Source organism: Pseudorca crassidens, chromosome 14 (genome assembly GCF_039906515.1).
Source record: "Pseudorca crassidens isolate mPseCra1 chromosome 14, mPseCra1.hap1, whole genome shotgun sequence".
Lineage (NCBI taxonomy): Eukaryota > Metazoa > Chordata > Mammalia > Artiodactyla > Delphinidae > Pseudorca > Pseudorca crassidens.
The window spans coordinates 10,267,698-10,281,351 of NC_090309.1; the positions used below are offsets into that span (position 1 = coordinate 10,267,698).

At 57.3% G+C, this 13,654-nt stretch overlaps 1 protein-coding gene across 2 annotated transcripts in view; it reads right to left on the reverse strand.

Annotated features, from left to right (window-relative positions):
- The window catches only part of KCNIP3 (potassium voltage-gated channel interacting protein 3), a 94,050-nt gene extending 85,468 nt beyond the window's left edge, over nucleotides 1-8,582 (reverse strand). Inside the window, exon 1 of one of the 2 annotated variants that reach the window (XM_067704306.1) lies at nucleotides 8,436-8,582. In XM_067704306.1, coding sequence (XP_067560407.1) covers nucleotides 8,436-8,450 — 15 coding nt within the window. In that variant the 5' untranslated portion in view covers nucleotides 8,451-8,582. Of the gene's footprint in view, nucleotides 1-8,313; nucleotides 8,335-8,435 lie in introns of those variants that run through there. The other variant, XM_067704307.1, reaches the window with a different exon arrangement.
- Between the last annotated feature and the right edge of the window lie 5,072 nt (nucleotides 8,583-13,654).

A 13,654-nucleotide genomic window follows, 5' to 3' on the forward strand; every position in this document is an offset into this window, starting at 1 on the left:
CAGTTAGAAAATGGGCAAAAGACAGCCACAGGCACTTCCCCGAGGAAGACGTGCAGGTGGCACATAAGCCCATGCAGAGTTGTTCCACATCATTAGCCATCAGGGAAATGCAACTAAAACCATAAGGAGATGCCACTCGTACCACGGGAACGGCTAAAATCTCAAAAGCTCACATACTATATGATTCTATTTATACACTTCAAAAGAACATTTTAGAAATGGAACCGATCAGTGGGCCAGGGGTTCAGGATGGGGGGAGACGTGGAAGGGGGGAGGTGGGTGTGGCTATAAAAGGGCAACACGAGGGGTCCTCGTGGTGATGGAACTGTTCTGTGTCGTGACTGTGGTGGTGGAAACACAAACCGACATGTGATAAAAGTAAACAGCACTACGCACACACACACAGAGTGCATGTGTTATAAAACTGGGTAAAGGGTATTCAGGGGCTGTTTTATTTCTTACAACTGCAAGTGAGTCTACCATGATCTCAATAAAGTTTCCATTAAAAAAATACTCTCGTACATACAAAAAAAAAAGAATACTTAAAAAATACAAACACACACAAAATCTTCAATAAATACCCTAAAATGCCCCGGTGAAAGCCCCCTAATGCTCTCTCCATAATTTGCCTCAGACCTTCTCCCCGCCTGCTCTTACTGATGCATTTTAACAGCGGATGGAGCCATCCCTCCATCCTCCACGGGCCTCAGGGGATGGTCAGAGCTGGGTGGCAGAGACCAGTGAAGCCAGAAGAGACCAGTGAAGCCAGAAGAGACCAGTGAAGCCAGAAGATCTGGGTCCTGAGGTCGCACAGCGTCCCCAGCAGTACATCTGGCCGTGTAAGCATTGTGGGCCAGGTCCCAGAAATGGCCCTAGGCTGGCCCCGGGGACCTGCAGTCTCCTCGGAGGCTTACAAGGTCCCCTCAGGGCAGGGGCTGCAGGTGGTCTGAGCCGTTTCCGGCCACTCACCCCAGACTTGCAGCTCCTGCCCGGCTAGTGGGGTCCAAGGGCAGGTCTCAGCTTCCTTCCAAGTCCCCGGGTCTGTGGGGAGCACAGGAGGGACAGAAAGGGCACTGCACTGGCGATGCACCTACTTTCCTGCAGGTTCTGAGCTGGGTGCTTTATTTAACGCTCACACCAATCTTTCGAGGTTCCGTAGGCCCTCCTGCAAATTGCCCAGCTGAAGCCCAGATCCTGTAATAGGACTTTCTCACACCCGCTCACCAAGCTCACCACGTTACCCGTGGTGCGTGTTCTCTCTCGGCCAAGGGCAACAAGGAGTCAACCAACTAGTTCACCTTCAGGTGTGTCCTGCTGGGCTTTGGCTGGAGGGGTTGGAGCATCTGGGAGAATCTTATGCCTGGTACAGGGGATGACTTAGACCCTGGGTGCCCGCAGCATCCCTCTAGCTCCAGCTCTGAGACTCAGCAGCCCACATAGTGGGGGAGGGTGGGAGGGGCTGGAATTTAATGCTGTTGTTTTGTTTTCATGGCGTTGTTATGGTTACCGCAGCGACTGCTACTAGCTCTCCTTTAACGATAATGATTTACAGATTCCCTTTTTTTTTTTTTTTTTTTTGCGGTACGTGGGCCTCTCACTGTTGTGGCCTCTCCCCTTATGGAGCACAGGCTCCGGACGCGCAGGCTCAGCGGCCATGGCTCACGGGCCCAGCCGCTCCGCGGCATGTGGGATCTTCCCGGACCGGGGCACGAACCCGTGTCCCCTGTATCGGCAGGCAGACTCTCAACCACTGCGCCACCAGGGAAGCCCCTACAGATTCCCTTTTAAATGAACTTACTGAAATTTAAAATGTGAGTTAATTTAAAGGAAAAATAAGAAACAATAGCACAGGTTGTGGCAGATAAAACCAAATGGGTGAAGGCAGAGTACAGACAGCTAGGACATTTGGAGTCTGGTCACGGACTGAGGTGTCCCGTTCAGTGACCACTCCCTGCATGTGACTACGGAACATTTGAAATGGGGTTAGTCCAAGTGGAGATGTACCATCAGTGCAAATACACACTGGGTTTCAAATCCTTCTTAGTAGAACGTAAAATAGCTCATTAATAATTTTTATATTGATTACACATTGAAATAATATTTACATTGGGTTAAATAAAATATATTATTAAAAATATTTTTTTTTTTACTTTCTTTAATGTGTCTGCCGGACCATTTCAAATGATACCTGTGCCTTGTAATGCATTTCTATTGGCCAGCACTGTTCTAGATGGTGCTCAGACCTGCCAGTTGGGGGGTTTGAGGCAGCCTCCCACTGCCAGGGCACACCCTGACCCCAGCTCCCCTTTCCCACCCAAGTCCAGGCTAGCGTCAGTCACCTTCAGAAAGGTGGTCTGGTGGAGTGTGGAGGAGAACTGGGGGACAATGAGGTAAGTGGCTAACTTGGGGGGCTGCCCAAGTTGGGGGACTACGGTGGGGGGGTTGAGCCAGGCGCAGGCGGTGGGATGGGTGGTGGAAATATCAGTGTGATGAGTATTTAGGATCTGCTGTAGGTGTAGGTAGTGATGGAGGGGTCAAGGTGACCCCTCAGTAACTGTGACATTGTCACCATGGAGATGGGTACCAGAAGCAGAACAAGCCCTCATGCCTTCCAGCTCCCCACACATGTGGTCCAGATTCTCCACGAGGACGCTCCATTCTCAACCATCATCTGAGAGTTTTCACCACCCCATAGAAAGAGGCCAGATCATTTTAAACAAACCACTGGCACCTGGACCGGGACATCCCACCTGGTGGCTCCTCACCCCCAACAGGCTCCCAGAAACGCCAGTGGTCCACAGGCGTTCACTGCCCCATGCCCAGCGTGCACAGCTCCGTCCTGTGGAAGCCCATCTGGTCAGGCCGCTAGGGGCACTCCAAGGCCAGACCACTGAGCAGCTGGCTCAGTTTCTGTGGTTCTCGTCAGCTGGGCTCCAGAGAACCCCCAAAGAGCATCTCAGAGAAGGCTCGGCAGAGGTGCCCTGGGGGCACGTGGCAGCCTTTGGGGCGAGAACACCCAGGCTCCCTTCCTCAGAGGTAATGTTATCGAGTCAATGCATATGCAAGAGGCACAGCTAACTTCTCCCAAATGTTTACAGGCATTTATGCGTGAGACACAGCACGAATGGTTTCATAAGAGCCACCAGGACCCACTGGATGCTGGTTCAGAAGACACACTTAGCTGAGGAGGGGGAACTTCAAGCCGGTTGATGTTATTTCAGTCAGTACAGTGGGAAGAGGTCTGTGGTCAGCCAGACAGGGACTGGATTCCTGGACCCTCACCTCCTGGCTGGGCCACCTTGGACAGAGTACTTGACCACCCTGATCCTCAGTTTGCTCATCTGTAAAATGGGGATAATAACAAGGCTTCACGGGACTATGGAGAAGGTTAAACGAGGTGACATATACAACCCCCCCCCCAAGCAGGAGTGATTAGCACTATTCTTCACCCTTCTGATGCTCAGCGCAAGGGGCAGGGCCAAGCCCAGGGCCCAGTGACATCAGCAGGGACGCCCAACTCGCTCCGCTCAGCTGGCTGCCTTCAGAATCCCCGGGGAGACCTCCCCATCTCTGCCTGCCCGGGGGCTGCTCTATTTTTATAAGGCTCCTCAGCCAATCTGAAAGTGCAGCTAAGGTGTAGAGGGCTTATCCCACCGGCTAGGAAACTCTGGGCCTTGTCTGCGGGAGGAAGGAGTCTGGGGTTCGCAATCTCCCTCCTTCCAGGGGCGGGGCTGGGGCTGCCTCGAGGCCAGAGCCTGGGCCAGCGGGGACGTGCAGCCCTGCTGAGCTGCGGGGCTGCCTGGCGCCCCGACCCCGTCCATGGGTGCTCCTTCAGGCAAGCTCACTGAGCGCCCACTCAGCTTGGCGTGCTCTATTTCCAGCACTTGGGACAGATGGCAGGAAGTGGCAATGGGCGTTGTGTCGTGCGGGCCCCGAGGATTTGGGATAGGGAGGCTTCGGGGAGCCTCGATTCTCCTCCCACCCCTGAGCACCAACAGGTAGGGGCCAGGCGGCCTGCCTCCTGAGCGGGGAACTGAGATTGTCATGAGTCCCTGAAGAACACAGGCATGCGCGCACGCGCACACACACACACACACACACACACACACACACACGCCTGGGTGCCGCCCCTCCCAGAGCACTGGAGCAGGGGAGGGGAAGACTGGGTTGTCCCTGCCCTGCCTCTAATGCTGCCACCTCGGCCAGGACACTAGCTCTTCACGTGCCTCTTGCTGCCCAGGCAATGAGGGTTTCTCATCAATCCAGGGGTGGACTCCGAGCTACTCACTGACAACATTCTCCCATGGGAGTGCCCTTCCCAGGCTCTACCCAGTAATCCCCAAATGATGACACTGGCACTCCCACCATTTACGGAGCTCTTGCGATGCGCCAGGGGCTGTGCTAAGCGGGCTGGTGTGGGATCTTATTTATCTAGGAGGTCGATGATATTTCCTCCAGGAAAATGAGGAGACCATGGAACAGAGGAGCTAAATAACTTGTCTGAGGACACACAGCTAGGGCATGAGGGGGCTGGGACTGAGCCCAGATCTGCTGATGCAGAGCTGGGCTAACAGCTGTCGAGGTGCAGCTGTGTATCTCTGCAACCACGTTCGCTCCTGGCCGGGCTCCTCAATTACAAATAGCGGAGGTGGGCCTCGTGACAGGCCAGGAGGCATATGTGTGGGGCGGGGCAATCTGCATCACAGCATCCTGGAGCTTTTGGTGGTGGCCCCCCCACCTCTACACCCAGCCCCCACTGCTCAGCACAGGGGGTCTGGCAGAGGCTATGAGCGCACCTGAGGCTCAGATGGGGAGACTGAGGCCCAGGGAGGGGATGGACCCTGCCCGAGCTCACGGAGTCACTTGGGCAGAGTTGGGGCTAGAATGTGGCTCTCTGGGCTCACTGCCCAGAGTGCCCATCTTGAGGGAGGATTTCTTTTTGGCCTCACCCCACAGCATGAGGGATCTTAGTTCCCCAGCCAGAGATCGAACCCACGCCCCCTGCAATGGAAGCGTGGAGTCTTAACCACTGGACCACCAGGGAAGTCCCAAGAGAGGACCTTAAAACAGGGCCAGGCATAGCATCAGCAGTCGGGACTCGGATTTATCCCTTGCCTGCCCCGGAGGCATGTGCTGGAAGCAGGGGAGGACAGGGGCCGGCCACAGAGCTGGAGATGAGGCCGGCTAAGGCCAGCAGCTGCTCTGCCTAGCTGAGCATGGCACAGGCGCGGGCCAGCCTGATGGAGGGCAGGGCTGGGCAGAGACTTCAGGCAACAGATCAGAGTGGGGAGGCTGGGCCAACCGGGAGATGGGACAGGCCCCTCTCAGCTGTCCTGCCCAGCTCAGCTCAGCAATGCCCCTCCAACTCTGGCGCCTGCAGGTCCCCTTGGTTCTCTCCCCGTCACATGGCCGCTCTGTGGCGCTCTAGGATGTGGGCTGATCACAGCTGACAGATGCACCCGTTCCAGGGAAACATCAAGCTGGGGATGGGGAGATGGGGAGGGCGACACAGTGACTCACTCCACACTGCACCCTCCTTTCTGCTCTGTCTCCTTCTGGCCCGGGGCTGGAGGACCAGCAAAGGAAGACTTGCCAAGTTCTTTCCCTTCTCCTTTCTTTGCCTTGGAAACCAAGGGTGCCCCTCTTCCTCACAGAGGCCACATTCAGGGCTCTGCAGCGCTCCTGGCCATCACCAGAGATGCCTTGGGGTGGGGCGGGAGAGTAGATGGGCCCCAAGCCAGCCCGAGGTGGCAAAGCAACTCCCTCTCTTGCAGAAGATTTTGATGAGAAAAGGGCTCCTGATTTCGAAACGCCGGGGTCCTTTCCTTTGCAGCTCTGGATCTGCAGCTCAGACAAGGGGCTGTGGCTGGCTCAAGGTCACATGGCTAATCGGGAGACGAGGCCAGGGGCGGGATCTGACTTATGTGCACTCTCTAAAGGATTCGGAGGGTGCAACAGGCCACAACTCCATGGAGCCAGCCCCCACAGGGTTGGGGCACCTCCTCAGCCGCCTGGTCACAGGCACACCCCTCTCTCCCTGTAGCCTTCTCCCATGACCTCCCCATCCATCCCCCCAAGCCCCAGGCAACTGAGCTTTAGAGCAAGACAGAGCAGGGTTCAAATCCCAGCGGTAACACTTTATAGCTTGCGATCATGGGTGGGCCTCAGTTTCCTCATCTGTAAAGGGAGTGCAATACCAAGAGCAACCTCGGGGCTGCCTGGGGGTCCAGGGGAAGAATGCAGGTACAGAGCCTGCTGGAAAGACCATGGAGGGAGGAGTGGCCACCTCAGGGCTCCTGCCCTTCAGCCCTGACCTTGTCCCAGGCCCCACCTACAGAAGAGTCAGAGCCACCACACTCCCCAGTACAGTTCAGGGCTCTGATTACTTTGGAAACAGGGGAGAAGATTAGGGCGCACCTCCCACAAATGCCCCACAAGAAGGCAGGAACCGGAGCAGGTAGCGGGTCCCGATGGACATGCCGGGTCATGAAGACATCACTCCCTGAAGACCCAGGAGCAGAGCCTGCAGTTCTCTTTGCTCCTTTCTCCTAAGAGTTCACAGAGCTCAAGTCCTGGTGCTGGGCTGGACGAGCCCCCACCCCCACCCCCCGTCCCCACCGCACTGGAGCCTCGTGTCTGTGAAAGGGGAAGTGGCAGTGCCTGCCCTCCCAGAACACTGTGAGGATCCACAAATGACAGTGACAGGCACTGAGGGTGGATGAGTCAGGCAACTCCCAGCCTGTGCTCTGAACTGTAGTCCCTGTTGCCACTAGAGGGGAAGGTGATTTTCATAATCCTTCTGCTGACCTTGGTGAGGGACCCAATGGTGGCTTCCCTCAGACCACTGTCCCTGCCTGGCCCAGCACCAGAAGGTGAGGGACCCACTCCAGCCTCTGGCCAGCCCAGCTGCAAGAGGAGGAGGATTGTCCCATGCCTGGTGGACAGAGTGGGCTGCGTGCACACCTGCGTGCAGCCTGACTCTGTGGAAATCCCCCCCTCTGTGTGCACGCAGGCTGTGCAGCACAGGCAGCTGTGGGCACAGTCACAGGGCGTGGCTGTGCATTGCATGTTCATACTGACGACCCTGGATGCATGTGACCTGTGCCAGCTGTGGCACATGCGTGCAGTGAGCACATGGCATGTGAGCGTGCGTGCAACAAGGTGCTAAGTTTCTCTACTTCTGCCCTGTCTACCTGAAGGTTGTGGGAGAGACTTAAGGTGCCTGGAGAGAAAATACCTTCTCAACATGCCCTGTCGCCAGCCTCGAAGGGTTTCCTGTCAGCACTTCTGCCAATCCTCCTGGCACCCCTGAGCAAGGGAGCAGACAGAGCAGGGGTGGCCTGGGGCTCTGGGGTAGTATGGCCTGGAATCAGCAGCCACAAGACCCCATGGGTGACAGAGAGGCAGGAATCCATCTCTGGGGGGGATGGGGTGGAGTTGGGGGAGACTGCCAGATGCCAGCCCAGTATCCATTCTTCCTTACCCATAAAACCCTGATTTTAGTCGAGATTTATTTTTGCCCTTCTTTCTACTTCCTGCTGCTTGTATGTGCTGGCTGGAGCTCCAGCAGCCATTTTGGACCTTAACGTAGCCTCAAGAATAGAAGCCAGTGAGACAGATGGAGCCTAGTCCCTGCTGACCGTAGGGCTTCCGTGCCAGCCTTCTATTGCCTCCCTCCGGACTTCTGCATGAGAGATAAGTGCAAGCAACCTTGCTCAGACCACTGTTATCTGTTCTGTTACGATCAGCCAGATCTAATCCTGGTCTTTCTTCTTCCCTCCAAAGCAAGACTGTCCCAAACACGTGGGGAGCTGGCCAGGCATCAGGACAGATGTTCTGAGTGTTAACTATTCTGGGGGTTAGCGTATTTTCCTTTCCCTCTTTATTCTTCATTTAATTATCCTTCATCCTTCCCAACACCTCGCTACCATCTCTTGAACTTTGTTCCAGGCATTTTCCTTGCACTCTCTGTCTCCAACCTCCCAAGAGCCCCACAGAGTAGGAACTAATCACAGTCGTCCTTGTCAGGGGTCTCCTAGCCCTTTAGGAAGTGGCTACTCATTAATTACTTGGATAATTAGACGATGCACTCACTGACCAGCCTTCGAGCGTAAGACACGGCCTCCCAGCACTCAGCCTTCCCCCAACGCAAAAGGCCATGGACCCAGGCTCAGGGTCAGCACTCCCAGGGACTTAACTGAACCAGGTGGCTGACCCCAAGCTCCTCCTCCGTCCAGCTTCAGTTCCACAAATACCTAAAGCCCCTGCCGTCCAAACGGGGCAGCCTCCCAGCCAGGACATCCCAACACTTACTTTCCCAAAAGCGACCCTACAGGAGACAGCAGGGGCTGGGGTCAAAGGTGGAGGCACAGCAAGGCTCCCCGGTCCGGGGCAACCCCCAGAAGCTCCCGCTCTCCACCCGCGCCGGCGCCTACCTTGGCCCGCTGCATCCTGGGCACCGGAGGAAACTGTTGCCGGCTTCCCCACTGCGCAGCCGAGGAGAACAGGACTGCCGGGCCCGGCTGGCAGCTGCCTCATGTTTGCTGGGACCCAGACGTAATTGTTACCGGCAGCTCCGCGCCCGCCCCCTGTCCACCCGCCCTCCCTGCGCGCTTCTACCCTAAGCTCCGCCCCTTCTGCTCTGTCTCCTCCCCCGCTCAACCTCCCACCGTGTGCGTCTCTCCCTCTCCCTCTCGCACCTTTTCCGTCTCTCTCCCAGCCTCTCCGTCCTATTCTCTGGGTATAAACCACTCCTAACCCTGCCCTCTCAGCCTGTCGCCAGGGGTCTCTCTCTCTCTGTGTCCCCCTCCCCCGCCCCGTCTGTCTGTAGCACACACTCTGCTCCCCAACCTTGGAGCGGGGAGAGGTGGGGGGTTGCCGAGAGCCTGGGCTGGGGGCAGGGAGCTCCGGCACAAGTTCCTGTCCCAGCACGGGGAGGCGTGGCAGTGGAGCGCGCAGAGGCCAGCCCTCCCCTCCTTGCTGTCCCCTCTCTCATCCTACTGGTTCCTATGGACACCAGGTGGAGTGACCCCCCCCATGACCTCGGGCCATTGCAGTCAAGGTGGGCTGTGGAGGGGGATCTCCCTGGTGTCCCTCCAGCCACCCTGCAGATGACCCCTGGGCACCCCTGTCATCCGGAGCATCCTCCTGATGGGGACATCGCTCTGGGCACTGGGCCCTCAATGGCCCCACTGATGGGGGCTCACCACCCAGAGATGGTGATGGCTACCAGGGCCACGTCACGTGGGTCACAGGCAGGGGTCCTTCAACTAGTTTCACGGGTGCCCCACGCTTACTCATCTCCTTTCACCGCACGCGGGGCCTTGCCGTCGGGGAGCCCTCTCCAAACCTGAGCTCCTTATACACTCCAGGGAGCCTGGTGTCTGTTCCCATCGTCTGTGTCTCGCGTTGGGACCACATCAGGGCAGCTGAGGGACCTGACCAGACCTCCTGGGGCTTGTGGTGGTGGAGGAAAGGGGTGAGGGCCCCTGAGCATCCTGGGGAGGGGGGACCCTGGCTGCCCCTCAGGAGGGCAGACTCCTGGGCATTTGCTCAGCCCCCAGGGAAACCACCCAGGAGCCAGGTGCCTGAAACCTCAGGCAAGTTTCTCTTTTCTACACCCTGAGGAAGGAGCCAGCCTGTGCCACTGGTTCCCCTGGAAACAGAGCCCTGAGACACCCCCTCTTCTGGGCACACAAGAGCACTTGCACGTCCTTCTCTTTTTTTGTTTTTGGGTGTTTTTTTTTTTGAGCCAGCCAATCAGCTCCAACTTTCAGATCGTGGGAGGAAGAAAATAGTCTGGAGCTGTTTGCCCATGGAGGGAGGACGACTATTTCTAGACAGGAGGCAGCCCGTGTGTCTGGCCCCGCTGGACTTCCAGGACCGCCTGGGCCTCGTGCCAGGCAGGAACTCAGCAGACCCTGGCCCCCCTTCCGCCGCCCATGGCTGTGCCCTGGAAGAGGTGAGGGCGGCTGCAGGGTCAGGCTCAGAGGCTGAGCTCCTTGAGAGCCTGGGGGCCTTTTCACCTGGCAACCTTGGCTCTGAACAAGCAGGGGTTCCCTGAACATGTTGAGTCCTCACGGTGGCCTTGGCAGGGAAGTGCCATTATCTCTGCAGATGACGAAAGTGACACCCAGAAAAGTTAAAGGATTTGCCCAAGGTCATGGGCTAGAAAGTGACAAAGCTGGTGCAAAAAGCCTGTTCCTCTCACCCCTAAGCGAACACACGGCTAAGACCCGCCAAACCTCCCACGCTCCAGACATCAACTTGGACACTCGCCAGTCGTGCTGTCCGGGACAGGCCTGGCCTTAGGCATGGCCTGGCGCTCGGAGGTGGAACCAGAGAAGGCCCCTCCCCCCAGGTTTGGCGTCAGGACTGAACTTCCGCTACCCGGAGACGCTTTCTTCTGAATTAACAAGCTAATGAGCTTCCAACTACAAGGAAACAGGGCAGCCGCCCGCCCCCGCCAGGCCCCCATGCCCTTGGGCCTGGGGTACCTCCCACTTCAGCTGCCACCAAGGGGGTGCACCTCATAAAACACCCATGGGGGGGTGCCCCGCCGTGATCTGTGCCCCCCATCCTCCCTCCTCCCCCAGCGCCCTCGGGGGCTTTTCTAGAGTGCTTCCAGCTGGTCCCACACAGGCCTGTGGGGAATGCAGGGATGAGAAAGGGCAGGAGAGCGTGGAGGTCAAGGACACCCCAGAGCAGGGCTCCCCACGTGGGCCTCAGCGGGCCCGACAGTGGTGTGGGCACGTGGGCAGCGGCTAACTCTCCCTGAGAACGTCTGGGAGTTTCCGGAGATTCTTTGGCAGTGCACCAGACCCGAGAAAGATCAAGGAAGGCTCCAGGACGACCTTGCCTTGCCGGCCACGAACTCCAGCCTGATAGGTTTCAGCTGTGGTTTTCCTCACACTGCAGAGCGGCGAGCCCGAGGATGTGGAAGTGTGGAAGGGGGAAGGAGGGGCTCATTTCAAGCCTGGAGGAAGGTTGAGTAGCTTGCATTTGAGGAGAGGCAGTGGCAAGCCATCTGAGCTGGCTCAGGGCCTCACTCTAATCCCATCTTGGTGAGGGGCTCACACCACCCCTACCCACAAGCCTTGGGGGTCTTCCGGACCTTCCTCAATTGTTACACACAGTCCTCTCCACTCCAGGCCCAGGTTCAAACCCCTCCTCCTCAGTACCCCAAACCTGGCCCCATGGAGTCCCCAGTCTGTATGTTTCTTCCGGACCCTTTCGGGCCCTGGTTCTGCCTTCCCCTGGCTGAGGGGCACAGAGAGGCAGACACAGAGACAGACAGAAAGATGTTCAATACAGTTTCAGGGTTTGGGCCCTTGCTCCACCAAGAGCCCCTGCCTGTGAGGAAGGCCCCCTCTGGGTGGAGGTGGGTCTCACCAGGCATGTGGAAACCCCTCCCCACAGGAGTTCAAGAAATGTCTGTTGCCCCACAACAGTGCTTCCCTGGACACCACAGCACTCCGGTGTCACCATGAGCTGGCACAGCTGTGGAACTGGAAAGCCACCGAATGCAGCCTTATTTGTCTTCCACTGGCCCTGGAAACCTCATCCGCTGCCCGCCGCCCGGCGGCTGGATGGAAACCCAGCAGACCCGGGATGCCGCTTGGTAGGGAGATACGGCGGTCCACTACACCTCACACAACAGTCTCAGCTGGGGTCCGGGCCCTGCTCAAGGCCAGGCCTCCTGCTGCACAGCCCAGGCCTCCGCCCAGCTCAGGTGGAGCTGTCCTGAACGTCACCCTGGGTTTGGCAGAGGTTGGAAACTATACCTCTCCCTCCTGCGGGCGCCTCCATGTGTCCTCAGAGCCTGGCCACCACTGGGCACCTCTGCAGCTTCCCCCTGACCAGGGTACTTCACATAGGTCTCAGGGGTGCCAAGGAGCCCCAGCCCGCCAGGCAGCTCCATCTCCGCACAGCTGAGGCTTGTCCACCCCCCCAGGCAGCCTCCAGCTGACCCTCCCTCCCACGAGGCTCTTGTCTGGGCCAGCAGCCTTCTTCCTGGCTCTGCCGGCAAAGCAGCCAGCCTGTCTCTTGTGCTTTAGACCTCGCAGGTGGGGCTGGGACCCGTCCGCTGGATTTCTCAAACTGCAGGGGACACCTGGAAGGCTCTGAAGCCTTTCTTTAAAGCCCCTTCCTTCTGGCTTGATGCGAAGGGAGGGTCCCCCACCCCTCCCCGTGGGCTCATCTCACCTCCCCCAAATCTCTCCCCCAGCCTCAAAGCCTGACTCCTGGGTACCGTCAGTATGGTGAGGGCTCGGGCTGCTGAACTTGTGCATTGCTCCTGGGCAGAAGTCAGGGGCCGGGTGGGCTCATCTCTGTGCACACCCTGCCTTCCCCTCCCCCGGTGCTGCAGTGCGGTTTGTAAGATGGGTAACTGCTAACTGCTCCGGGGGGTGGCACAGCCGTGAAGTGCAAGGAAGGATTAGGGGCCACGGAGAAGAGGCTTCATTCCAGCATTCCTGGGGTGTGGCCCAGGCTGGCCACCAGACTCCTGGTTCAGTCCCTGCATTCAGGTCTGGAGAGACAGGGCACTAGGAGCTCCGAGCACAGGCCCTGGGTCCAGGAGGGTAGGAGGGACACTGGCCTTGACCACCCGGAGAATTCAGGTATCCCCTGAATTATAAAGTACCCCCATTATCAGTTGATTCTTTGGGGTAAGTTGTGCCCTTTCTCCTCAGCCCGCATCCAGTCCTGTGCCTTAGTTTTCTCAACCATAAATAGGTAAATAACAGTGTCTATCTCGCAGCTAATACATGTGCGCGCTCAACACACTTCCCGATTTATACTCAGAGCTCAATAAATGAAACTCTGTTTGTCCCCTCAGGGAGCCTAGGCAGGCCCCTAACCGTATGACCCTTCCTTTGCACACCTGGAGCCAGACAGAACTACACTGGCCAGCCACCTGGGACCTGACACCCTGGCCCACGCAGCATTCCTCTGGCAGAATCTGCCACTCATTGCTTATGGCCTTTGCTCTGGGATGGCCAGGCTGGCAGAACTCCCAGGGCCTCCAATCTGTCATCCCTCCTGCTACAGGGACAGCAAGGACACTTGGATCACATCCCCTGGGAGACGGAGCCTCCCTCCCACACACCCACAGGGAACGCGGCTGACAGCGTGCCCAGGAGGAAACCTCCAGAGCCACCAGGGTCAGGGCATCTGAATCAAGGCCTGGCGGGGCTTCAACTTATGGGACCTTGAATCAGCCACAGAGCTTCTCAGAGCTTCATCTGCTCAACCGTGAAACAAGGATGACGATCCCCACCTGCTTCAGGGAATGTCATAAGAACAGATGAGACCGTGACCTCGAAGGGGCTTTGTTTCACACATAACGTAGGATGAGCATTGTAGGATCCCAGCATTTTAAAACTGGGAAAATATGTAATATATTTCTCTCTGTGGCTATTTCTGTCTGTCACCTGCTGAGTGCCACCCCACCCCCAGGTTACCAGAGCCCACAGTGATGCTCTGAACTGAGCTCCTTTGAAAAGTCCGTGTGCAATGCCCTAGGCCAAGGTTTCTGGATACTAAATTCAATGAGTGGCAGCCTTTCCCGATTCACAGGGGGAACGTCAGTTAATTTTTTAGGACTATTAACTTCTGATCATGCTGGACTAGGTAATTTGGACTAAATTCCCAA